The 26,398-nt window shown below is 48.0% G+C and overlaps 1 protein-coding gene across 1 annotated transcript; it reads right to left on the bottom strand.

Moving 5' to 3' along the window:
- Window positions 1-631: 631 nt before the first annotated feature.
- On the bottom strand, window positions 632-18,728 carry Mogat2 (monoacylglycerol O-acyltransferase 2). The gene is made up of 6 exons (XM_046442003.2): window positions 18,503-18,728; window positions 12,257-12,435; window positions 4,283-4,487; window positions 3,781-3,955; window positions 2,959-3,158; window positions 632-1,588 (listed from the first exon to the last, which is right to left on the bottom strand). The coding sequence occupies exons 1-6, from the start codon at window positions 18,591-18,593 to the stop codon at window positions 1,434-1,436; spliced, it is 1,005 nt and encodes a 334-aa protein (XP_046297959.1). The 5' UTR covers window positions 18,594-18,728; the 3' UTR covers window positions 632-1,433.
- Between the last annotated feature and the right edge of the window lie 7,670 nt (window positions 18,729-26,398).

Below are 26,398 nucleotides of genomic sequence, written 5' to 3'. Positions count from 1 at the left end.
CTGCATGGCATGTATAGTGCATCATTCCATAAGGACATGAAGTGGCTCATTGACTTGGGAACCACAGCAATGGAGGGAGATGTAGTCTTTATTTGTCAGATGACAAATTTGAGGCTTGGATGTGATTTTTCTCAGGGTCTCTGAAAGTAGATGGGACCAGATTGGAACCCAAATTACACTTCTCCAAATGTCCGCTCCCAGGTTACAGGGATCTGCTCTTGGAGGGAAGGGTCTGCTTCTTCGCTAGAGGGGAGGGGGCCTCATGCCTCCTGGCCACCCTCCTGATGCATGTCCCTGACCCAGGAATCCAGAATTCTCCTGGTCAGGACATCACTCTCCCCCAGACACATGCAGTCTCACACACCCCACACCTGGTTTTTGTTCTCTGAGTCAGCTGGCCATAGACATCTAGTTTTCCCCTATTTCCTAAAAGAATAGGACCAGAGGTGATTAACTTAGGTGATGAGTCAGGAAAGAACATGGTCTTCTGTGGACCAGAGTAATCCAGGTCTTGGGAAGATGGGTCAGGGCCACAGGGCCACAGGGCCTAGCTGAGGGTCAAAAGCTTTGACCTGTGTCCTTGATGAGGGTAGGTGCAGGGGCAGGCAGGAATGAAAAAAAGCAGGGGGGCTAAAATAGAATGCTTTAGTTTATTGAACTGACATTTGTTGGGTCCCTCCTTTTGTGCCAAGGTCTGAAGTTACAAAGAATGAGCAAGAGGAGTCCTCCTGGAGTTCTCAAATTATGCGATGTCAAAACCGAGACTCAAAGGTCTTATTTGGGGAAACTGAGGCTCAGAGGGCGGGGGGAGGAGAGGCCTGCCCCCAGTCACAGTCAGTCAGTGACGGTGGAATTCTCTTTGCCCATATTCCAATAACCTCTGGCTGCCACTCCACAGCTCAGAGGGTCCAGAAACTTGAAGGTGCATTGGGTGAGTGCAGGGACTCACTGCTCACCACCTTCTCTCCAGCTGGGGGAGGGAGGGACATCCAGGGTGTGATACAAGGGGGCAGATAGGGGAAAGGGCTGGAGCTGGGAGCTTCTTTTGTGCTGTTACTCAAGCGTAGAGGAAGAAAAGCCTCGTTACTCTTTTTCCCTACATGCTCTTTTGTAGTCTTTGAGTGACATTACAGGAGAGGACAGAGCCCTCAGGAGTCATTTTCTTCCAGTTCTCTCTCACGTTTCATAGATGAGCATCCAGAGGCCAAGGAGAGGGAGACTGGCAGAGCTTTGGCTGTAGAAGTGCAAATCACAGATTTCAGTCTGGTCTCCTCTTCCACGTTGCCAGCTGTGGTTGGACTTGTAGAAGCCTGGGGAAGCTCTGGAGATGTGTTCAAAACACATGCAGGATGCCTCCTCAGGTTCCAGCACTCTGGCTGGGCTCCCAAATGCTGGTTTGCCCTGGGAGCAACCTCCCTCCTGGCTGGAGGTGTTCAACAGAACTCCAAGTGTTGGTCAGCAGGGATGTTGAACTTGGACTTGTGGGCCTCAAAGAGGTTGCATAGCTCATTGATATAGCGCTGGTGGAGCTGGTCCACCTCCTCCTCTGAGGGCCTCAGTATCTTCCGCACCTCGATGGGCTTTCCCACTGCAAGACACACAGGTGGGCAGAGGAGCAGAGTGGGAACCACTGGGGTGGCAGAAGCCCTTGGAGCAGGTGCCCAGCCCCACTGCCATGCTGCAGGAAAGTGCCTTCAGCTACCCCTTCCAAACCCAACTTCAGGAAATGGATTCTAGGTGGTAGGGCAACTCTAACATTCTGATAAAATCTATCAACAGACAGGTGTCAATGTGCCAGGAAATGTGCTAGGTGCTCTACATGTGTTCTTCCCTTTAATCCTATGGGAACAAAACCTATCAATATTCCTATTTAACAGGTGAGGCATTGAGGCTCTGAGAAGTTAACTAACTTGTTCAAGGTCACATAGCTAGGAAGAGACAGTACCAGGTTTTAAGTCCTGGGTGTGTGCTCTTCCCTTCTAGGCTATATGATTCTGGGAGCCCAGGATGCTACAGTCAGAAGTGCCGTATTGCTGGGATAAGGGGTTCACAGCCCAGGCAGCTTTTCTTCCCTTACTGCCCCACAAACTGACCTGCACTTCACTCCTTATTACAGGGAAGAATCAGGAAGGCTATTAACTAGCCCCCTTCCTCTGGTTCTGTCTGGCTGAGAAAGCAGCTCCCCAACCTTCTCCACTTAGCAATAGCTCTGAAGGCAGCAGAAGTATTAAAATTTATGAAAACACTGCCACACAACAGAGAAAGGTTCAAAATATAGGGATTTACCAAATCTGCACAACTAACAAATGATGGATAGAGATGAGATGAATGGATCTCTCTATACATTTTGTCAGAGGAACCTACTTGGAATCCAAGAAGAAAACCAAAAGTGTCCAGATAGCTGAAAAGATGGTGTTAAGTCTATGCATTAAATTTCATGTCCATTTCTTGCAGGAAGATACCTTAGGCTCTAATTCAGAGCCTATTGATTTTTACTTTGTGCAAAATTTTAGCATACGCAGAGTGCCCTTCCCCAGTATCTATCTTTTCAAATAAGCTTCATCAGATCCTCTGAGTCAGAATTAAACCCTCCTGATTCAAACTTCAACTTTGTTACTCAAAACTCTGACCCTCAGTTTATCATCAGTGAAATACATAATAACCCTGCCTCAAAGGATGTTAGAATAATTTGGGCTGCTGCACAGAAGGCAGCCGCTAGTGCCGGGTACACAGCAGGTGCTCAGCAACCAGTAGTGACTGTTCTTTGTGTCTGTGTCACAGCCCTTATCTAAGACTGCCTTATATTAGGGCCATCTGCCAGTCTCTGTGCCTCCCAATCTAGAATGTGAGCCCCATGAGGGAAGGGATGGACCTGGCCCACCTCCATGTGCCCTGGCACCACATAGCCCAGGTCCCTGTTCCTGTAACCTCCCTCTCGCAGACTGGCTCTGGGCTTACCGATGGTGGTGATGGGCTGGCGGTAGGGCAGGAAACCAAAGCTGTACTGGAAGATGCCGCGGCCATGGAAGAGGGGGAGGGAGATGCCCATGATCTTCTGCAGCCGATTCTGGACTCGGCGCAAACAGGAGCCAGAAGAGTTCTGCACCTGGTCAAATAGGTTATTCTCCCCAAAGGAGAAGATCGGCACTAGAGCTGCCCTGGAGGGAAACAGAAGAGGCCTGTGGGAGGAGGCTCCAGAAAAAACAGGAGTGGGAAGTTCACTGGGCTTCTTGCAGGGACTCCATGACCAAGAGCGGGAGCAGAGGAGCCAGCCTTGGACTAGAAGTAGGAGGCTTGGATCGCCTCCTAGACCTGCCATGGCTCCCTCTCTGACCTCGGTTGCTCCGTGACATGTGGACAGAGTGCTGCAGAGAGTCCTCCCAGACAGAAAACACCTGCATTCTCTCCTAGAAAACTCTCCCCACGCCAGTTGGCTCCTTTCCTCCCAGAAGCTTCACCCAAGGTGGGAGAATGTCTCTTCCATATGCTCCTATCCCCATTCTTTCAGATCCCATAGGTCTCAGCTCTCCTGCCAGCGTTGGGGAAGATGTCCACTCCCACCTTGAACTATGTCCATCAGCCATCGAATTTCTCTGGAAAAATGGAAACTTTTCCAGGAATTTGGGCATGAATCATTAAAAAGATAATCTTCATTGTGAATGAACTGAGAAGCTCTCTGCTAAAATAGAATCTGGTTAGTCTTTCTTGCCTCCCCACCAAAATATCATCCTTGTCAACTTCAGATTGAACTGAGTGCAGTCCCCAGAGCCCCATCCATACCCATGAATCAGGGCCTGCCTGACAAAGCCCTTGCGATTCCGCAGTAGCAGCGTGAAGGCCCCGGGCCTGGCATCCAGTGCCTCCTGGGAGCCCCCCACAATGATGGCCAGCAGGTTCCCGTTGCCCTTCTTGTTCAGAATGTAAGCAGCGCTCTCCTTATCTGATGTGACCAGCCCTGGGGAGAGAGGAAGGTGGTCAGGTGTGTGGTGAGGGGACAGGGACTGTGAGGGGGGGGGGTGTGCCCAAGAGAAAGACCACCAGCAGTGCCCACAGAGGCCTGGGATCCAGCTGGGAGTCCCCTGAGTCCTCTCCTTCTTCCCAACCTCCTCACTGGGCTCAGTGATCAGCATAGCACTGCAGAAAGTTCCTTTGGGTCTAGCCACCTTCTCCTCCTGTGCATGTTTTTAGAAGAAATACAGAACTTTTGGAAGCCCTCCCTAAAGTCCCCCCACCCGAAACACCAATCTTATGTTCCTGAGCTACCTGGAGCAGGAAGACTCACCCCCAGACATGATGTAATCTCGGAAGAAGGGGGCCCGGAACCACAGGTTCAGCATCATCAGATGGGGGCGGATGCCCGGGAAGAGCGAGGAGAAGCCCGTGCTCTCAGTGCACAGGTTGATAAAGGCTCCGGCTGCCAGGACTCCGTGGGGATGGAAGCCCGCAATGTAGTTCTTGGAGGGGTCCAGCTCAGCAGTCTTGACCAGCTGCAGGGACAGCACCCTGGTGAGTCAGAGCTGGGTCTGTTACTGATCTTGACTCTGCCACTCTAGTGTGACCTTGGGTAAGTCGATGCCCCTCTCTGAGCCTTAAGTGCTTCATTCATAAGTTGGACGCTCTGTGCTGTGGTGAGGGACCATTTCTGGTGATACCAAGGTGCTGGCTTTGGATAAACTGTTTCCTCAGGCTCCTCTTCTGTAAAAGGGGAACATTTGGCTCTGCCCCTCTCCCTTGCCTGGCTGCTGACAAGCTGTGCTATGAGGAGGGTTCCTAGAATTGCCAATCAGCCCACAGGATGTGATGTGAAGGAATCAAAGGGCCACACGGGGGCGCCACCACTCTGGAAAGCCCATGCTAACAGTACTGTGCACTTCAGACCTGGAGCTGAGCATGCGCAAGCTGTAAGAGGCGTGGATTCCTGTCAGGTTGAAAGAGCATGCAGACCCCTAGACTGGCTCTGTTCTTGACTGCCGCCCTGTACTGCACAAGTGTCTCACCCGGTGGCTCTCTCCTCTCCCCGCCACCCTGCAGGCCAGACCTTTGTTGCCCTTTGTTCTCTTCCCCTGCCAGGACAGAGGCTTGCCTTGGTGGGGCCTGTGGCATGGAGGGTGTGCCAGGGTCCACCAGACACTGAAGATGGAGAGGGAGAAAGAACTGTGTGTCCTTAGCAGCTTCTTGATGAAATAGGGCGAGGAACAAGGGGGCGGGACCTGAGCTAACAGAGGCTGTACTGGTCACCTGGATCTGCAGAGATTATTGCTGGAGGCCAAGGTTGTTAGCAATCTTGGCCTCACTCCACTGGGAACCCTGGAGCCCAACCTGGCTCTGGGAACCATTGCCATCAGGGTGGGGCCAGGCCTAGGGCAGGAGGCTCCCTGCCAGCCTGCAATTTGCACTCCCTGGGCCAGGGCAGCTCCTTCCACTCAGACTCCGCTTTGCCAGGGTCAGCGGTCTTTCTGTCACCAAGCTGAAAGGGTCAGGGATAATTCCCTGAGGATTCTCATTGCTGCCTTTGGGGCCACTGAAGCCGGGCTGCTCACCCTCAGAGCACTGGAGACAGCACTGGATCCTGTCTGCCCAGCCCAGCCAGAATAGCTCTAGATTCTTCTAGCCTTGGCTTTGACAAACACCCCCCGCCCCACCATCACCAAGATGGTCTCCCCAGACCAGGACAAACCTCTTCCCCTGGGAAGTAGGGGATTTAGTAGATATGGCAAGATAGAGACCCTGGTTTTTCTCACTGGGAAGGCACTTGTTCTAGAACCCATTGAAACACTTCCTTAGAAGTTCCATTTCTGATAGTGGGAAGAAATTTTGTACCTCCATAAAGGCAATTTGACAATATCTATCAAACCCAAAAAACAAAAACAAAAACAAAACACAAACAAACAAAAACCCAGTGCAGTTGCACATGCCTATAACAAGCATCTCAGGAGACTCACGAATTGAAAACCAGCCTCATCAACTTTGAGAGGCCCTAAGCAACTCACTGAGACCCTGTCTCTAAATTTAAAAAGGGGGATGAGGGGCTGGGGATATGACTCAGTGGTTGAGTGCCCCTGGATTCAATCCCTATACAAAAAATATATAAAAGAAAGCATTTGTGCATAGAGAAAAACCTTGCAAAGGTAGGGACCTGTGTCCAGGCGAGTAGGCCAATATTTGCATGTGTATCTACATGTGTCCACGTGTGTGCACTGTGAAGCCATCATAGTCCCAATGAGGCCTAATCTGTACCTCCCCCAGACGTGGTCTCTACTTTATCTTTCTGTGCTAGCCCCTTCTACATGACTCTTGACCCCAAGTCTACCTGGCCCTCACTGAAGATCATAGATCACTGTGTCCAAGGTGTGTCCCCAGTGCTGGTCTGGGACAAAGGAGATGCTCTGGAAAGTGTGGAAGGAAGGTGGGAATGAAGGAGCCAAGAAGATGAGACTGAAATATCCCACCTCAGAAGGAGGGGCCCTGACTCGAATCCTGTCCCAGCAGGTCACCTGCATCCCACTAGCATGGAGTCAGGAGAACCCTGAGCAGGGAGTCAGGAGACTGGATTTTACCACTGGCTCATCCCTGGGACCTTTGCCAGGCTCTGGCCCCCTCAGTGCCTCAGTTATCCTCTTCCACAGGACAATGATGACACTTCAGGTTTACTACAGGGTTCAGAGAGATAAATAAAGATAAATAAAGAGGAGGAGGCAGTTGGTGAAGAGTTGTGGTTTGTCTTGCTTCCTCCATTCTGTTGGGGGAATATTGATTGTGACTGAGCAAGATGGTGGGGGTCTGGGGATACCCTGGCTACATGCCCTGAGGCTGGGTGTGGTACACTGGGCAGTGGGTCTAGAAAAGGGCACAGCCAGCTTCCTAAGCTTTGAAGTTTGCTATTTTTTTTAAAGAGAGAGAGAGAGAGAGAGAGAGAGAGAGAGAGAGAATTTTTTAATATTTACTTTTTTAAAAGTTTTCGGTGGACACAGCATCTTTATTTTATTTTTATGTGGTGCTAAGGATCGAACCCAGCGCCCCGCGCATGCCAGGCAAGCACGCTACCACTTGAGCCACATCCCCAGCCCAACTATTTTTTATTGATTTCATTTATATACAATAATATTCATCCCATTAAAATATACAGTTCAATGCACTTTTTTTTTTTGGTACTGGGAATAGAACTCAGCAGTGTTCTACCACTGAGCTACATCCCCAGTGCCCCCTTTTTAAAACTTTTTAAAAATTTGAGGCAGGGCCTTGCTAAGTGGTCTAGACTGACCTCAAACTTGGTATCCTCCTGCCTCAGCCTCAGGAATAGCTGGGATTACAGGTGTACACCACCACTCTCAACTCAATGCAATTTTATAAGATTGTGTAAGCATTACCACTACTTCCAGATCATTCTCAACACCCCAGAAAGAAACCCATACCCATTAGGAGTCATTTTCCCTCTCCCCGGGGCCCTAGCACTGCTAATCTGCTCTCTACCTCTCTGAGTTTACCTGTTCGGGAAACCTCATACAGATGGAATCTTACAACAGGTGGACTTTGAACTTGGCTTCTTTCTCTTGGTGTCATGTTTTCTAGGTCTATCCATGTTGTAGCATGTATCAGAACTCCTTTCACATTTGACTGGATGACATTCCATTGCATGGCTAGAGCACATGTTTGTCCATTTGTCAGTTGATGGACAGTTGAGTTTCTACCCTTTGAAGCCAACCCCAGTAAAAGTGAACTCTCACTAAGCACCTCAGTGAGACCCTGTCTCTGAATAAAATACAAAAGAGGGCTGGGGTGCCCTTGAGTTCAATCCCAGGAACAACAAAAAAAAAAGCAAGCACCCGTGCTGCTGGCTTGTTTAACACCCACTAAGACCACAGGAAGGCTGGCTGTGCTGTGATAGCCCTACTTCTCAGTTAAGCAAGCTGAGAGGTTTGCTGAGGGATTAAGTGACCTGCACAAAGCCACACAGGTGACTGGGATCTGAATTCTGCCATCTATACAGAGAACACAAAGAGGCAGGAAGCCTTTATTCCAGACCCAGGGAGACAACTGGCACTGAGGACTGACTTTGGAACTATCTGCTCAAACTTGATAGAGTCGACCATGGGGCTCATTGACCCAAGGAGGCCTACTCAGGCTAGGCAAGCTGGCTCATGACTGGTTTGGGATTTTTCAAGACTCCAGCCTCGCTCTCCTGGGAGAGGTGATTCCTGCATCAGCAGCCCACCTCTCACTCCTCTAGGGCCCCAGAGGGAAGAGCCTGTTCAGGGCCTACTTATGTACCCCCATTATTTGGCATCAGCAGGGTGGGGGACACTCCAATAAGGCACCAGAACAAGTGGTACAGCTCATGCCTGCCGGACTGGAATGACAAAGGGGAAAGGAGAAGCAGGTAAGGGCTCAGAGTGCAAGTACTAGCAGGCTGCAGAAAAAATAGGTTTTATTCTAAGTAAGAGGTAGTGTGGAGGATGAACTCCAGGGGGCGCCAGAGGACATGGAACCTAGACAAATAGATAGCTGTGGTCAGGACTGTGGGTAGAGGGGAGGAGGGAAGAGTCAGAACAGGAGTGTAGGACCCAGACCCCATGCTCTAGATCAGTGGTTCTCAGCTAAGGTGAGTTTGCCACCTCCTGCTCTCTTGATGTGGACATCTGGTAATGTCTGCAGACAGTTTGGGTTTTACCATTGGGAGAGGGTAGTACTTCTGGCATTGAGTGGGTAGATGCCAGGGATAGGAACAGTCCCCCCGACACACACACACAAATTATCCAATCCAAATGTTGATGCTGTTGGGGTTGAGCAAGCCTCCCAGAGATCTACCTGGCTGGGAGAGGAAGGGGACAGTGTAGGAGGCCCAGTTCCCTGCAGGGCAGCCCTAGGGCTGGGGAACCGCTATGCCCCATGCTAGTTCCCCTTGCCCTGGACTCCTGGGAGAACACTGGAGCCAGACCCAGCTTCCTGTGAAGAAACACCTCCTTACAGGCATCTCAGTGAAGCCAGCGTTCAAAAAAGACAGTCAATATTGATAATAAATAATTAGGTCCGATCGGGAAGGTGGGGTCTGGTTGGAAAATAAATCAAATGTTGCCGTTTCCCCCTCCCCCTTCTCCTGTAAGCTAGAGTTCCTGTTATGTGAAAGGCGGCTACCTGAGCCCCACTGTCTCAGGTGAACAGACCCCAGTGTACCAAGATGTGGCAGACAGGAAGGAGAGGCCACTAAGTCCTTAGTAATGCCTGGTGGGCTACAGGGGAACTAAGGGCTTGTCCCAGGTATGGGTATGGGTGGGGAGTTGTCCTACACTGTCCCCAGCCTGGTTCGGATCATGACCAGCAAGCACATTGTGGGCAGTATTTCATGACCCTAGGTCATAGCCCTGGCCACAGAACTTGGTCCCTCCCAAGGCCTTGGCCTGTCTAGACTATTTACTCTGGGTGATGAAACATTCACAGTGGGGGACACCCAGCTCCTGGGCCAGTCTTGGCATGAGGTGGGGACAGCTACATGAATGGCCTGACTCCTACATGAATGGCCTGACTCTCCTGCATTGTCTCTGTAGAAAGCCAACAGGATGACTTCGGAAAGCTTCAAGGCCAAGGCACAGTTTTCTAATTTTGCCTGAAAGTTCATCACTAGAGGCTAGTTCATAAAAACACAGGGAGAACTGACAGAAGCTGAGAGATCGTGGAAGGACCTCACATTCCACAAGAGAGTGAGGAGGCTTGTGAATGCAGGGAGAGCTCAGTAGAGCCAGGACAGCCTGCCTTTTGCTCACTCCAGGGTCTCTGCAGGGCCTTGCTGCCCAGGTGTGCAGAAAGAAGGGGGAGTCTGCAGCTCTCAGCCTAGGAGCCACAAAACAGAAATGAACAGCATCTCTCCCTCTGCTGGCCACTCATGGTACTGCAGCAAATGGCCTTCAGTGTGCAACAAGCCTGAAAAACTGTGCACATAGAATTTCTGCAAATCAAGTCCATCCAGTGCTGATAGTAGTGAGGTTGAGAAACCCTCCTTGAGAGCCACCAAGGAGGGAAGGAGCAAGAAAGGCAGTGGAGCTGCCTCAGCATCGCCTCTGCCAACCTGCTGCAGGAAGTACGCCAGGGACAGAGCAGCTGGACACTGTCCTTTGGAGGCCAGTAGGCTGTCAGAAGACATTCCCCATAGAACTTCCGGTTTTCCAGTTCTGCAGGGTGGCCTCTAAGACCTCTGCAGTGACCCGAGCTCCTCTCCAGCCTCCCCACAGGTTTACTCTGCTTTATTCTCCCGGAACCCCAGGCTGCTGCTCACAACCCTGAGCCTTCTGGGTCTGTGCTTGCACCACCCCCTTTGTAGGTGGCCTTTCTTTTCATGGTGTGAGGATCCAGCACACATGGGACGAGAGGCCAGGGTCAGGACCTGCAAAGCTCAACTAGGGGCTAGAACCTGCTGCAGGTGGCCTGATGTCACCTACACCTCCCCAGGCTACAGGTCACACTTCCCCAGGAGAGCTCTGAACTTCCTGGTTCAAAAGAAGGAGCCTGGGCCTGGAGAAGGGAGTTCAGAGCCTCAGAGCTCAGAAGTCCTGGGGAAGGGATGGGGATTCCGCCCACAAAATACCCATGGCTGCTCTCCAGACCCCATAAGCCTTGCTTGTCTTTGTTGACAAGATCCTGGGAGGGGGCCCTGCAGAGGAAGCACAACTAAGGGGTGGAGAAGATTGCCTTCCACCTGGGTCCCCCTTCGCTAGCCCACATGTTCTGCCCTTTGACTCCTGTGGCCCCCATGGGCATGGCAGCCTCTGCCAGCCCACTTCAGCTCAGCCCTACCCACGCTGACCCTATACCTTACAGGCCCTGCTCCCTGTTGTAGCCCAGCCCTTTCTAGCTCCAGGGGACCTCAGGAATCTCAAATCCCTGACTTTGAGTTCCCATGACTTTGGCAAGCTATTCAGCCTCTGCAGGCCTATTTCCTCCACCTCCCCTCTTTTGCTACCTGGAGATCTAATTCCTGGAGGGGCAGGAAGTGGTGGGGCTCCTGGATGGGGTGGAGAAGCCAGGCAGGTATGAAGGTCAGAGCCCCAAGACTCTAGGTTCTCAGAGTCCCTTGGACCTGAAGCCATGCCCAGGTCTCCTCAGAATCCCGCTGAGTCTTGAGGTTCTGAGAACCTATGAGAGCTGTCCCGCCTGATCTCATGGAATCCACAAGGCCCAGTATATGACATCATCTCCATTTTACATATGCAGAAAGTGAGGCTCTGAGAAAATGTGTAACTCACCCAATGTCACACATCTGCTATGTGGCAGACCTGGGATTAGAATCTAGTCCAACCAACTCTAAAGACCACACTCCACACCTACCTTCTCTCCTGTTTTCAGGCCAATTAGCCCTGCCTACCCTCCTGTGTCCCCACTGCCTTCCTCCATCCTATCCCATCTGTTCAATAAATCGTCTCTGCCTGGCTGCGTAGAACACAAGTTTAGTTTTTCTGGGCTCAGTTGAAGGAACCTACAGGTCTTTTCAGATCCAGAGATCTGGTCCACTCAGGGCCAATCTTCAAGTCCAGGGACAAGTGTTCACAATCACTGTGAGGTGTCATGAACCAGAGAGAGAGAGAGAGAGAGAGAGAGAGAGAGAGAGAGAGAGAGAGAGAAAGAGAAAGAGAGAGAGAGAGGAAGGCACTCAGAGCAGGAAGATCAGTTGGCTTACTGGATCAATGGGAAACCAAGGCTCAGAGTGGGACAAGGCCTTGTCCAAGGACACACAGCTTGGCAGAAATAGGAGCAGGTTAGAACCTGAGGACCGTTCAGGGCTCTCTTCCTGATACCCTTCCTCATCCATACCAATGCAAAGCTTTAAAATTTGTTGACAACTGACTGACCGACCTTGGTCACACCGGTGTCCTTCTCTGGTTGGCAGAGTATGACTGTAGGGCTAGCTGGTCTCTTAAGACCCATAGTTTGTTAACTTTATTTTAAACTGGGCTGCTGATAGGATTGCTCCCTGAAGGTCCACATGAGGGACACAGTACATGTCCCATAGAGCTCCTTCAAGTCCTGTATGTTCATCAACCTCACGCTGGCCCCACGTCCGTGTAAATGGAAAGCCATAGCTAGAGAGGAGCTGGTCTCTTCTCCAGGTCTCTGGGTGGCGGGGGACCCAGGCCTGAGCCTTCCGGTCCAGCATCCTGAACAACGCACACAGGGCTGCACTGCCCCACAGAGACGTAAGGCACTGGGGCTCTGACCCCACTCAGCCAGCTTCTCCCCCCATCCCCCCCAAAGCAGCCCCAGGACTCACCGAGACGGGGAAATAGTCCTTCATGTGCTTCCATATGACCCAGCGCCTGAAGGTCTGGATGGGCCTGCCGCCCCGCCACGGCTTGTCCCAGTCCAGGTACCACCAGGTGGCATACAGGACGGTGAGGAGCCAGAACCTTGTGAAGAGGAGGCCTATGAAGATGACCACACAGACCTGGGCTGGGAAGGGAAGCAGGAGCCATCAGGGGTCTGCGAGGAAGGCAGGTGAGACACCCAGGCTGAGCCCTGCTGCCCCAGGCGGCCTGACCCCTGCCGTCTCCCTGGTGCTCAAAAAATGGGAGCCGCTGATTGCAACAAGGGTTCTAGTTTCTATGTTTGAGGATCCCATAGAAAAAGGAGCCCCCTTTCTGCCAATTCCCCCTTCTGTTCACCCTCTACTTCATCTTTCCAAAGGTAAGTGTGTTGGGGTCCCTCGCTTCTCTTATGAAAGGGCCCTCCTGTGGCTTCCGCACAACTTCAGGGCACAGCCCAAGCAGCTCAGCCTGGCATCAGGCTCCCAGGAGCTGGCCCCGTCTCCTCCTGCTCTTCCCTCCCCTCTCCCAATACGCAGTTCCAACGCTTGCTCTTCCTCAACCCACCAAGCTCCATTGACCTCGCCTCCAAAGCCCTTGGCGAGGAGTGGGGAGGCAGGAAGAGGCCAACCCCTGACTGCCCTGTGCGTACAGCAGGGCCAGGACCAGGCCCAGCATGGAAACCCTCTGATCTGCAGTTCCCCATCCCTGGCTGCAAGCTAAACCTGGCTTCACCTCAGGGTCAGGAGGTCTTTAGGACCACCCCTCATCTGACGCCCATGAAGCATCATTCCCAGAGAATATCACTCCCTCTGCATTCCATTTTCTCCACACACTCATCTCCTCCTCTTTCTTCTCTCTGGCAGGGCTTGAGTTGGAACTCTGAGTCTCATGCACACCAGGCCAGTGCTCTGCCACTGAGCCTCAGCCTCAGTCCCTACACTGTTCTTAAAGGAGGCCAGCTTCTGGTTGTGTGACTCCTCTTGGAAGTAGGGTGGACTGGGCCTGCCCCTCCTGCCAGACTTCCTGGAGGAAGGGACTCTTGAGCCAGTTTGAACAGTAGGAAAAGTTTGGTAGCCAGCAGATACAGACAACAAATATTCACTCTGCATGGAGCACCTACAAAGTGCCAGGTGCTGGGGTCCAGCTGTGAGCAACGGATGACTTCTGGCCGTCACAAAGCTGACTTTCTAGAATTGTGTTTGGGGCACTTTGAATACGTGTTTTCCTTTAAATTTTTTTTTTTTCTCTAGTAACACACATGACATGAATTACCATCTGAACAATTCAGTGGCATTAAGGACCTTCATACCCTGTGCAGCCAGTACCACTATCAATCACAGAACTTATTTATCATCCCAGTAGACACTCCCACTGCCCCTCCCTCCAGACCCAAGCAACCAGCCTTCTATTCTCTGAAATGTTGACTACGCTGGGTACTTCACATAAGTAAGATCCTACAGCGTTTGGCTTTTGTGACTGGCTTATTTTATTTGGCGTAATGTTTGCAGTTCATTCAAGTTGTGGATGTGTCTCAATCTCCTTTCTTTTTAAGGCTGAATAATATTCTATTTTGTTTATTCGTTTATCTGCTCATGGACATAGGGTTGCTTCCACATTTGCTCTTTGTTTTCAAACACTATTGAATAATTCGCTAGTCTGTAATCCCAAGAGGACCTGGAGTTCAAGGTCAGCCTCAGCAATTTAGAGAGGCCTTAAGTGACTCTCTGAGACCCAGTCTCTAAATAAAATACAAAATAGGGCTGGGGATGTGGCTCAATAGTGGAGTGCCCCTGAATTCAAAAAAGAAAGGAAATTGACTTAAATTGTTTTTAATTTTTACATTAAAAATATTTACTATAAAAGTAAAAATAATTTTAAACTCCCAGCTAGGATTCTTCCCTTGGGCAAAACCAAAAGTCTGTTCATGAACTTCTTTAAAAAAAGGAGCTCTGGAAAATAAAGATGAATTGTTAATAGTGGCTACCTGGAGGCAAGAGTATGGGAAGTCTTTGGGCAGGGTGTGGGTGGGGTGCTGGGGACTGAACTCAAGGGCCCTCTACTTAGATCCTCCTAGCCTCCGAGTCTCTGGGATTACAGAAGTGTGCCACCATGACTGGCTGGAAGTATTTTACTTTAAGGGCCCATGTTTTGTTTTATTATGTATTATTTTTGAAGTCAGGAGGAAAAAAGGAAAAGTTAGAAGAAAACAGGGTATCTACCCTGACCAGAATGACTCCCACCACTGCATTATGCCTCGACCATGGGCTCACCCTTTAACCCCTGTTAGGAAGCAAACCCAGTCTGTAGGTCTTTTCAGTAATTTAGGAAGGAAGACACCACCTTCTTTCACATAATCCTCACGACCTGAGGGGGAAACACTTAAAATGCCCACTTTAAGGCCTAGATGTGACAGTGGTCCACTTTATGTTTTGAGTATAGCCCTTGTTGTTCTGCCATGTGACTTTTTTTTTGGGTGGGGGAGTGGGTACCAGGGATTGAACTCAGGGGCACTGGACCACTGAGCCACATCCCCAGCCCTATTTTGTATTTTATTTAGAGACAGGATCTCACTGAGTTGCTTAGCTCCTTGCCATTGCTGAGGTTGGTTTTGAACTCATGATCCTCTTGTCTCAGCCTCTGAGCCACTGGGATTACAGGTGTGCACAACTGCACCTGGCCCGATGGACTTATTTTTAAATGACCTGTTTCTTCCTCTCCCTTTCCCCCTGCTCTTCCCTAACTGCTCCCCCTCCCTAATCTCAGGGAAACAGGATTACCTTTCTTCCCCATCCTAGGCAGAGTTATCTGTCCTTGAGCACATACCACTGAAACAAGTAACTCAGAGTTGGGGGTGGCAGCAGAAATGACTATCTCCCAAACGAACAAGTGAATGACAACTCCAAAAACAAATGTGGAATGTGACCTTTGATATACCTCTTTAAGAGACCCCTGTTCCCCTGATGGGCAGAATCACAGCCTCTGGGACAGGAGTCTCCTGTGCTTCTTCTTTGCTAGCAATGCAATGATAAAACTTCTTTTTCTCAAAACTATGTCCTTGTTATTGGATTGGCATCGGGGACAAGAACAGAGCTTTCAGTACTACAGAGAGGGTCTATAAATTGGCTAAGGTCACACAGCATACTAGTAAGGGGGGACCTGGGATTCAGTCCTGCTGCTTGGACCAGATCATGCTCCCAGCATTCCTCATTCACTCAACAGATGTTCTGGATTCGGACTCTTCATGGAGCTGTAGCCATAGCCAAGAACAGCACAGGCTGTGAAGAAACACCTTCCTTTCCCATGTAAGAGGTGGGAGTTGTGGAGGAGAGGACAGGACACAGCCAGCAAACAAGTCACCCAAGAACGCATTTGACTTGGGGCTCTGAGCCTTTGGTGAGTGGTCCTAGTTGACTTTTCCAGCCACTTCTGTGCCATTTTGCAAAATGTGTCCGTGACCTCCAGCATGAACTGTGTACAAGGTCCCTTATTCCTCCTCTGCTCTGCACAGGGGGTTCCCTGCCTGGGGGGCTTGATTTTCCTACCAGTCTTTGAAACCTTAGTGTTCTTTAAAACCTTAGTGTTCTTTAAAACTTTAAAAGCTTGGGAGAGTGAGGCAGGAGGATTGTAAATTCAAAGGCAGCCTCAGCAACTTAGCAAGACCCTGACTCTAAGTTAAAAAAATAAAATAAAATAAAAAGGGCTGGGGGCATGGCTCAGTGGTTAAGCACCCCTGGGTTCAATTCCTGGTACCAAACAAACAAAAAATAGTGGCTGCCTGAAGTGCTACCTCTGCTTGTCACCACCCCTGCTACTCTGTTCCCTCTGTTAGATCCCTTTGAGGTGATTAAGCAACCCACCCATGCGCGCCAAAGAACCGCCAATCAGGCACCCACAGAACTGCCTGTCAATCAGCAGGGTCTCCTGGCCAATCCTGGATCTTAGCCAGCTACCCCCAACCAACCCCAGTAGGACAAGGGACTCTAAAAACCCCTTTTCCTGTCCCAAGCCCTCCCTTCCTGCCCTAAGCCCAATAAAAATTCCAGCCCCATGCACTTTTACTTAGACCCACTCTGCTGGTCTGAGGGTCCCGCCAGGGAGCGAAATCTCAGTAAAGCCTCATTCAGAGCCTTTTAAAATCTGCCTCCTGTTGGTCGCTGCTGCCTGACCTTACACTCTCATCCCCCTGCTCACAGGGTGACTTCTTGGCTCCAGGCTCCACAGCCCCTCAAGAACAGTGACATTCAGGACTGAACTCCTAATCTCTCAAGCCTGCTCCTGAGTGCCCAAGTTCAGTGACGACAGCCAGCCAAACGTGGGTGAGACTGGGCATCAACTTGGCCTTCTCCCTCCACCCATCCATTCCTTCTGCTCCTGCCCAGGAGCCCATCTCCTGAATATCTCCCGACCCCAAACCTTCTCTCCACTCACTGCCACCCTTTCCAGACTTTTTCTTAAGGGTTCAGATGGCAAATATTTTAGACTTTGCAGTTTAAGGGGCAAATTGGAGGATATTATGCATGTACTTAAGCAGCTATTTTTAAATGTAGCCTTTAAAAAATATAAAGACCATTCTGAACCCTTGGACTGAACAAAACCAGGGGGCTGGATGTGGCCCATGGGCCCTGATTTGGTGACTTCTGATCTAGACAGAATGCTCCTGCTTTTGGTCCCTTCCCCACACCCCCAGCACAGCAGACACATCGACGGCAGGCATAGGGACCTTTAACACCCAGGCTGGACCTTGTCACTCCACTATCTGAAACTTCCTCAGCTCTCCTTTGCCCTCAGGTTAAGGGACAAGGCAAAACCTCCTGCTCTTGGCACAAAGGAGCCCAGATCCTTTTTTTCAGCTGTCCTCCCTCTGGCCCTCCAGGCCCAGGGCTGCTTTGACCCCTACGCTGCTCCTGACCTTCCAGGTTCCTGTGATAGTGAAGGAGCCAGGCAGGGCCACAGGGCTGCAGGGTGGGGTGGGCATGGCCAGCTGGAAACACTCTTGCCCTAAAAGATAACAGGAGGCAGGCTGGGCACCATGTCCCTCGTCTTCTGTGATCTGTTGGCTACAGTCACCTGGCACTGGGTCCCCGGAGCCCTTGGACTTGACAGCTTAGGCCTCCCTCCTTTTGCTCTCTTACCGACTGTGGCTCCCACCTCCTCCCACCCCAGCCCCTCTCCCCTCTTCTACCTCCTTAGCCCTTTCTCTGGCAGGAGGAGCCCAGGACTCTGGCTCTGCAGCCTGGGCCTGTAAGGCACTTTCTCTGCTCATCTACATAGTGGAAATAACCAAGTATGTGTAACATGTTTATCAACCCTTAGGGCAGAAACCCACGTCAATTAGAAAGGATGCTAACGTAGGGTCCAGGAGAGCCTGCCTTGCTGGGGATAAGTTCTATGGCTGTGAAACCACAAAGAAATTCTGAGGAAGTGTGGGGTGGGCACATATATTGTGTGTTAAAAGGCCGCTGACCACAATGTGTCGACATTTTAGCAGCCAGGAGAGAGCACAGGCTGAACCCTAGACCCAGGAGGAACAGTTCTTCCCTAGTCCGGTGCCAGCAGATGAAATGAAGAAACCCATTCATTCACTTCCACCTCCCAACACTGCCCCAAACTCTCCTTTTTTTTTGTACTGGGGATTGAACCCAGAGGTGCTTAATCACTGAGCCACATCCCCAGCCCTTTTATATTTTATTTAGAGACAGGGTTTCCCTGAGTTGCTTAGGGCCTCACTAAACTGCCAAGGCTGGCTTTGAACTCATGATCCTCCTGCCTCAGCCTCCCGAGCTGCTGAGATTACAGGTGTGCGCCTCAGCATCTGGCCCAAACCCTCCTTGAAAACGGTCCCTTCAGCAAAGCTGGAGTCTGGGCCACACATTGCTGCAGATGACAAAACCGAGGCCTGGAGAACCTAGTTCCTGGTTCCCCTCTCCTTCCTTACCCCAGTTCCCACTCATCCCTTCAGAAAGGAAAGAGCAGTCTGGAACTTTCCCAGCATCAACTCGATGCCTCCCACACCCTCAGCAGCCTGCAGCAGGGTCTCCTTGTGTCAAGGGGGAACGCTTGGCCAAAAACTGCTCAAAGCCACAGGCAACCCCACCCCATGGCCCAGTCTCTCTGGGCAGGGCTCCGAGGCCTCCAAGAACCTCCCACAACCAACATTCTGGGTGCAGCTGGGTGGCTGCTCCTGGTCTCCCATCTCACCCAGCCCGACTTACCCAGGGCCAAGAAGGAGAAGACCCACTGTAGGACTGCCAGTGTCTGCAGCCTGCGCTCCCAAGGCACGGACAAGGGAGCAAACTCCACCATGCTGGCCTGGCTCCCTAGGCCTCTCCACACTGCTGTGGCAAGGTGTGTACAAACCTGTGGACAGGGTGCCGTGCTCAGCTCAGCCCAGCCCAGCGCCAGGCCTCTGTCCTGCCCAGACAGGGACAGCTTCCTAGAAGGAACCTTTGAATTCATCTGCTGGGGCCTGGCTGAAGGAAGTTGTACAATTCTTATCACTGCCTTCGGCAAGGCCTTATCTGACAGGCCACCTCTGTGACTGGTTGAATCTTGCTCTTCCTGCCACTTGGCCCTTGAAGTCCCAAGTGTCATGTAATCCCCTCCCCTTCCTCCTGGTCAGTACTTAGTTCCATCTCTTGATCTCCCCTTTCTTGCCGTGTCCATCGCTCCCCCTCTAAGAACATCTGCAATAGTTCCTGTCTGAAGGCCCCGACCCCACCACCTCCTGCGCCACTTCTCTGCTCACCCAGAAAGCAAAACTCTTAGAATGACTGTGCTCCCTGCTTGCCACCTTCACCTCCTGTTGAGAGCCACAGCCGAAGGGGCCCCAGCAAACTTCCAGCTGCCAGCAAACTTCCAGCTGCCGGCTGATGATTGGCTCACAGCAGCCCCAGCAACATCTAGCTGATTGGCTCCTCGGCCCCAGCAACATCTAGCTGATTGGCTCCTCTGCAGTGATGCTCATTGGGCTGTTTCCCTGCCCTTTCAGACCACGGAGCTGCTCATTGGGGGACTTTTTTTGGCTCCGCCCACGTGACCCAGCCAATCGGCCTCAAGAGCAGGAGGATTGTGGGAGGTGGAGAGAGGCTTGTGTGGGAGAGAGAGGCTTGTGGAAAGCTGTTGGTGGCAGTTGAGGCTCTGAGGGTTTTTCCTGAGAGGCTGTTTTGTTTGGCTTGTGTGGTTCTAAAAATAAAGTTAGTTTCTTTTGACAAGTGGCTCCTGATTGTGCCCAGCCAGACTGCTCCCCTCACACGGGGAGCGACTGAGGGTAAGTGAACTGCTCGCCCCTGAGGGCAGGGCGAGAGGATGGGTAGCCATTTTAAGATTCTTCTTTTGTTATTTTGTTTCACTTTTGTTTTAAGTTGCCTGTCCCTGCAGATGTGTAAGATGGAAGAAAAACCGCTCACATCTGAGGAACAGATAGGGAGAAAGGACGGATGGACATTTCAGGAGGCTATTATAATGATTTTGTGTTGTTCCAATTTTGTTTCACTCAGTTTCAGTTTTGTTAGGCGTTATCTTGTTGGGTTGTGTTATAGTAGAAATACGGGATCAGAAATTAGTAAAAAACAAACTGAAAGAGTGTTAAGTAAATTGTTAGAGGAAGGAGGCATCTCAGTAAAATCAAGAACAATCAGGGCATACGTTGATACAATACAAAAATGTAGCCCATGGCTTTTTAAGGAGGAGTTGTTAAATATATCACAATGGAACCATCATGGTGAAGATTTAAAAAGAATAGAAAAGAAAAGCCCAGGAACTCTGCCAGTTGGCACATTGCCATTGTGGACGTTCGTATCTTGTTTGCTTAGTCCAAAGCCTTCAGTTCAGACAATGGTAGAGGAAGAAGAAGACATAATGATTCAAGTAAAAGAGAAGGTCTCTCAAGTTAGTCAGACAGAGGAAAAGATTCAAGTAAAAGAGAAGGCCTCTCAAGCTAGTCAGACAGAGAAAGAAAGTGTAAAACAGAAAAAGCCATCAGGGGGAAAGTTACAACAGGAGACTGCTACTAACACCTTTCTATCACCAGAGGGTGTAAGTGTCCAACCAACAGCACCACCTCTACAGGAGACTGCTACTAACACCTTTCTATCACCAGAGGACGTAAGTGTCCAACTAACAAGGCCACCTCCATATGCTGGGAGGTCCCCAACCCCCGCAGTTGATAGTTGGGATCCTGAGACAAGATCTCAAATATTAGCATGCCCTGTATTTGAGGCAGGAGGGCAGCGATTTTACCAAGTTTTAAATTTCAAAACAGTGAAGCAGCTAAAAGAGGCTGTAACAACCTATGGTCCTCAAGCACCCTTCACTGTAAGCATGGTCGAATCCATTAACAACTTGAACATGACGCCAGCAGATTGGGCTAATATGTGTAAAGCTGTGCTAAATGGAGGACAATACCTGTTATGGAAGGTTGCCAATGAGGAATTTTGCAAGGAGATGGCTAGGCGAAATGCAGCAGCTGGTTATCCTCAGAGAAATCTAGATATGTTGTTAGGAAAGGGACCTTATGAGGATCAGCAGCAACAAATTGCATATGATCCTGGCGTATACGCACAAATTGCTGCAGATGCAATTAAGGCATGGAAGACTTTACAAGGACATGGAGGTTTACAAGGTCAATTATCTAAGGTAATACAAGGAGCTAATGAATCTTATGCTGAATTTGTAGATAGGCTTATTCAACAGCTACCAGAGTTTTTGGGAATACAGAACAAGCAATGCCATTACTAAAACACCTGGCTTATGAGCAAGCGAATCGTTGGTGCAGAGATATCATTAGACCATGGAAACATGAAGATTTAAACACATATATTAAATTCTGTAGAGACATTAATGAACAAGAGCAAGTCGTGGCAGCTGCAGTAAAACAGGCTTTAGATGCCAGAGACATTAATGAACAAGGGCAAATTGTGGCAGCTGCAGTAAAACAGGCTTTAGATGCCAGGCCAAGAACATGCTACAATTGTGAACAAACAGGACATTTTAAAAGGAATTGCCCCATTGGAGGAGGGTTTAACAAAACTAGGTATCAAAGGAGTAGAATACCAGGTATTTGCCCACGATGCCGTAGAGGGAGACATTGGGCTAATGAATGCCTTTCTCAAACCACCATAGAGGGTACTCCATTATCAAAAAACGAACAAGGACCAGGTGTTTATCCACGATATCGTGGAGAAAGGCATCGGGCTCCATTGCCAAAAAATGGACAGGGGGGCCCAATGCTCCGGGGCCCAAAACCACAAATATACGGAGCACTGGAGGAACCCAGCAACCCCATCAGGGTAGTGCCCAGGACACATTGTCCATCAGATCCCTCATCAGACAAACCAGAGGGAGCGCAGGGTTGGACATCTGCGCCTCCGCCAGAGCAGTACTAACTCCAGAGATGGGAGTTCAAATCATTCCCACAGGGGTGAAAGGACCTCTTCCCAAAGGAACAGTAGGCTTATTATTGGGACGCAGCTATTCTACTCTAAAAGGACTTCTGATAAGTCCTGGGGTAATTGATCCCGATTATGAAGGTGAAATAAAAATTATAGCCAGTTCTCCAAAGGGTATATCAGTAATTTCACCAGGAGATAGAATAGCACAGTTACTAATAGTACCCAGCCTACATGATAAATTTTCCAGTCATACTGTAGAAAGAGGTTCCAAGGGATTAGGCTCCACAGGTGTAGATTGGGCTATGCTTTCTTTAAATTTAGATTCTCGCCCCATGCTAAAACTAAATATTCAAGGACATGAATTTAATGGACTACTGGATACAGGTGCAGACCTTAGCATCACCTCTCGCCAAGAATGGCCAAAACATTGGCCATTACAACAAGCCACTCAAACGCTTCGGGGCCTAGGAGTGGCGACTAATCCCCATAGAAGTGCAATGGTATTAGATTGGAAGGATCCTGAAGGATGTGAAGGAACTATACAGCCATATGTATTGGATCATCTTCCCGTAAATTTATGGGGACGAGATGTCCTAGATCAATTAGGTTTGACATTAACAAATAACATCAACCAAAATGCACCCACTATTATGACTAGACAAGGTTTTAGGAAAGGAAAAAGATTAGAAAAACAAGAACAAGGTATAGCAGCACCAATACAAATAGATCAAGGAACAGAAAGACATGGGTTGGATTTTCAGAAAGGGCCACTGAGACAATAAAAATTACTTGGAAATCAGAAAGACCAGTATGGGTTCCTCAGTGGCCCCTGACTAAAGAAAAGATACAAGCAGCCCATGACCTGGTCAAACAACAATTAGCGGAAGGACATATACAACCTTCTGTATCTCCCCATAATACTCCCATTTTTGTCATCAAAAAGAAATCTGGTAAATGGAGATTATTGCAAGATTTAAGAGCCATTAATAATGAGATGGTTATTATGGGACCTGCTCAATCAGGGATTCCTCAGTTGTCTGCTTTGCCAAAAACCTGGTATGTTTTAGTTATAGATATTAAAGATTGTTTTTTTTCAATTCCAATTCATCCTGAGGATAGTCCACGTTTTGCATTTACTATCCCTGCACTGAATCATGAAGGTCCTGATCAGAGATATGAATGGAAAGTACTCCCTCAAGGGATGGCTAACAGCCCAACTATGTGTCAAATTTATGTTAACAAAGTAATCCAGCCACTTAGAAATCAAAATCCTGAACTACAAATATTTCACTATATGGATGATGTATTATTAGCACACAAAGATAAAAACACATTGCTAGAATGTTATGCCACACTTACAAACTTATTAAAAAATTATAATCTAGAGATAGCAATAGATAAAGTACAATTAAATTTTCCAATTAATTATTTAGGAGTTCTATTATCCTCAACCATGGTCTGTCCACCAAAAATTCAAATACGAGTAAATCAACTCAAATCACTTAATGACTTTCAAAAGTTATTAGGAGACATAAATTGGATAATGCCTTATTTAGGTATACCAACAGGAGAGTTGGGACCTTTATTTGATATCCTAAAAGGTCCATCAGATCCAAATTCACCCCGAATGTTAACGCCTGAAGCAAGAAAGGCATTAAAAATCATTGAAACATATATGGAAACTATGCATTTGGATAGAATTGATATAAGTTTGCCTTTATTATTTATTGTACTACCAACAAAAAATATTCCTACAGGAGTATTTTGGCAAGAAGGTCCATTATTATGGATACATTTATCTTATTCTCCTAACACTATTCTTACTAGGTATCCTGAGGCTGTAGGACAATTAATACTCAAAGGAATAAAAGCGGCAAAGGGAGTGTTTGGAATTTCTCCCAATAAAATTATTACTCCATATACTATGAATCAAATTGATGAGTTAGCTAATGAGTTAAATACTTGGGCAATAATCATGTGCAAATCTAATGTTTCATTTGATAACCACTTACCATCTAATCCTTTATTGTCTTTTTGGTCATTGCATCCTGTAATTTTTCCAAAAATGACAAGAAAAACACCTATCATGAATGCTCTAAATATATTCACTGATGGGTCAAATAATGGTACAGCAGCAGTAGTTACCCCTGATCAAACTTTTACATTTTTAGTACCCAAACAATCAGCTCAAAAGGTAGAGCTTAATGCAGTTTTACAAGCTTTTGTGATGTTTAAAGATTCTGTATTTAATTTATTTTCTGATAGTCAGTATGTAGTTAATGCTATAGTATCTCTTGAAGATGCTGGTAGGATTTCCCCTTCTTCTACTGTTTTCTCTTTGCTTTCCACTATACAAAGTCTAATCTGGGACAGAAAAGATCCATTCTTTATAGGACATATCAGGGCACATACAGGATTGCCTGGAGCCCTTAGTTTGGGCAATGATTTAGCAGATAAAACTACACATGACATACATATTTTCTCTACACTAGAAGAAGCTATAAATTTTCATAAAAAGTTCCATGTCAATGCTAATACTTTACAAAAGCGTTTTAAAATAACTAAGGAACAAGCTAGACAAATAATAAAACAATGTCAAAATTGTGTGACCTTTTTACCACAAGTTAATCTTGGAGTCAATCCTAGAGGATTGATACCTAACCATATTTGGCAGATGGACGTCACACACTTGCCAGAATTTGGAAAATTAAAATATTTGCATGTTACAGTTGATACTTCTTCTGGATTTTTGATGGGCTCCCTTCATGCCGGAGAAAAAACTAAAGATGTTATAGCTCATTGCTTACAAAATTTTGCCACTGTGGGTGTTCCAAAACAGTTAAAAACAGATAATGCCCCTGGTTATACTTCTACCTCTTTTAAACAATTTTGCTCAACATTTGGCATTACTCATATAACAGGAATCCCATACAATCCACAGGGACAAGGCATAGTTGAAAGAGCTCATCAAACTATTAAAATGTACTTATTAAAGCAAAAAGAAGGAATTGGGAAGGGGTATATATTCCCCAAAGATAAACTTAAAATAACCCTTTTTACTCTAAACTTTTTAAATTTGGATTCATCAGGACTTAGTGCTGTGGAAAGGCATATGTGTCCAAAAAATGTGCATAAGCCCAAGGTACTTTGGAAGGATATTCTAACAGGACAATGGAAAGGTCCTGACCCAGTAATTGTCTGGAGTCGGGGGTCTGTTTGTGTGTTTCCACAGGGAGAACAGCAGCCGATTTGGATTCCAGAGAGATTAACCAAGGTCCTGACCCAGTGATTGTCTGGAGTCGGGGGTCTGTTTATGTGTTTCCACAGGGAGAACAGCAGCCGATTTGGATTCCAGAAAGATTAACTAAAGCGATTTCTACAGACCAAAAAGAAGATGATTTGGCTCAAATCCAGAACAACTGATATCCAAAACTCCAGTTTGGCTATTCTTACATCTGCAACAGAACCAGGATGCTTTTTTCAATATCTATTTTATTATTGCCCTTTGCCATATCATGAAGTTCTATTTTGTTTTTTGAGCTCATACAGACCTAGGTTAATGTTTTGCTGATCAGTTCTATTTTTTGACTATAGAGTTTTTAAACATTGCAATGGAGATTCCACCTGTAAAAAGTTATAAGGCCTTTACTATAATGTTATGTGTTGTATGTATTATATTATGTGTGCACACTTGTGTTTTGTGTTATATGTTTGAATGTACGTATGTCCATATATCATATATGATGAGCGCTCATGATAAAATGGATCCAAATATTTTTTTTTCACGTGATTTATACGGTTTAATTTAAATTGGGTAAACAACTGTTGAGGATTGTTTTAATATGTAAACAAAAAAGAAGGTTAACAGATCTGTTTGTTTACTTTCACCTTTCTTTTTCATTATATTTAATAATTCTCTTAAAGACAACGTAAATTGTTAAGAAAATTGTTTTCTTTTAGTACCTTCTGTAATGTTACATAATTTTTTCTTTAGCCATTATTGCCAGAATTCCTATCTTCATCCCAGTGCCGGTGAAGACAATGTAAATTGTTAAGAAAATTGTTTTCTTTTAGTGCCTTCTGTAATGTTACATAATTTTTTCTTTAGCCATTATTGCCAGAATTCCTATCTTCATCCCAGTGCTGGTGAAGTCAAAGATAAAACCAATCTACAGCTTCTACAATAGCCATCACTGAACTGCTTGCAGAACTTGCCTGGACACATTGTGAGCTCACCTGTATGCATTGTGAACTATCTGTTGGTGCAGCGACTTGTGGTAGTGTTGGGGTATTTTTGCTGATGATGTCATTGGTGGTACAATTTTTCCAAAAGGAGCCGTCAATTGGCTTGGTGTATCTTCCTCCCTTCTGCTTGTCATGATGGTCCAGCTAAAATTTGGGGGCCAACAGAGGTGAGGCAAAGAACCTCATCCCCCCGCTGGTACAAAGACCTCTCCACAGGTGTGGCTGTATAAGGACCATATGTACTATTGGACAACCTAAGGCAGGCACGGTCCCTAAGCCACATGCTTGTTGTTTAAACAGAGAGGGGGAGATGTTGAGAGCCACAGCCGAAGGGGCCCCAGCAAACTTCCAGCTGCCAGCAAACTTCCAGCTGCCGGCTGATGATTGGCTCACAGCGGCCCCAGCAACATCTAGCTGATTGGCTCCTCGGCCCCAGCAACATCTAGCTGATTGGCTCCTCTGCGGTGATGCTCA

This window comes from Marmota monax, unplaced genomic scaffold, assembly GCF_021218885.2.
Source record: "Marmota monax isolate L192 unplaced genomic scaffold, Marmota_monax_Labrador192_F-V1.1 WCK01_AAM20220418_F8-fsc00068, whole genome shotgun sequence".
Taxonomy (NCBI): domain Eukaryota; kingdom Metazoa; phylum Chordata; class Mammalia; order Rodentia; family Sciuridae; genus Marmota; species Marmota monax.
The sequence above is the reverse complement of the archived record's forward strand: the minus strand, read 5'-3'. Positions and strand labels throughout refer to the sequence as shown.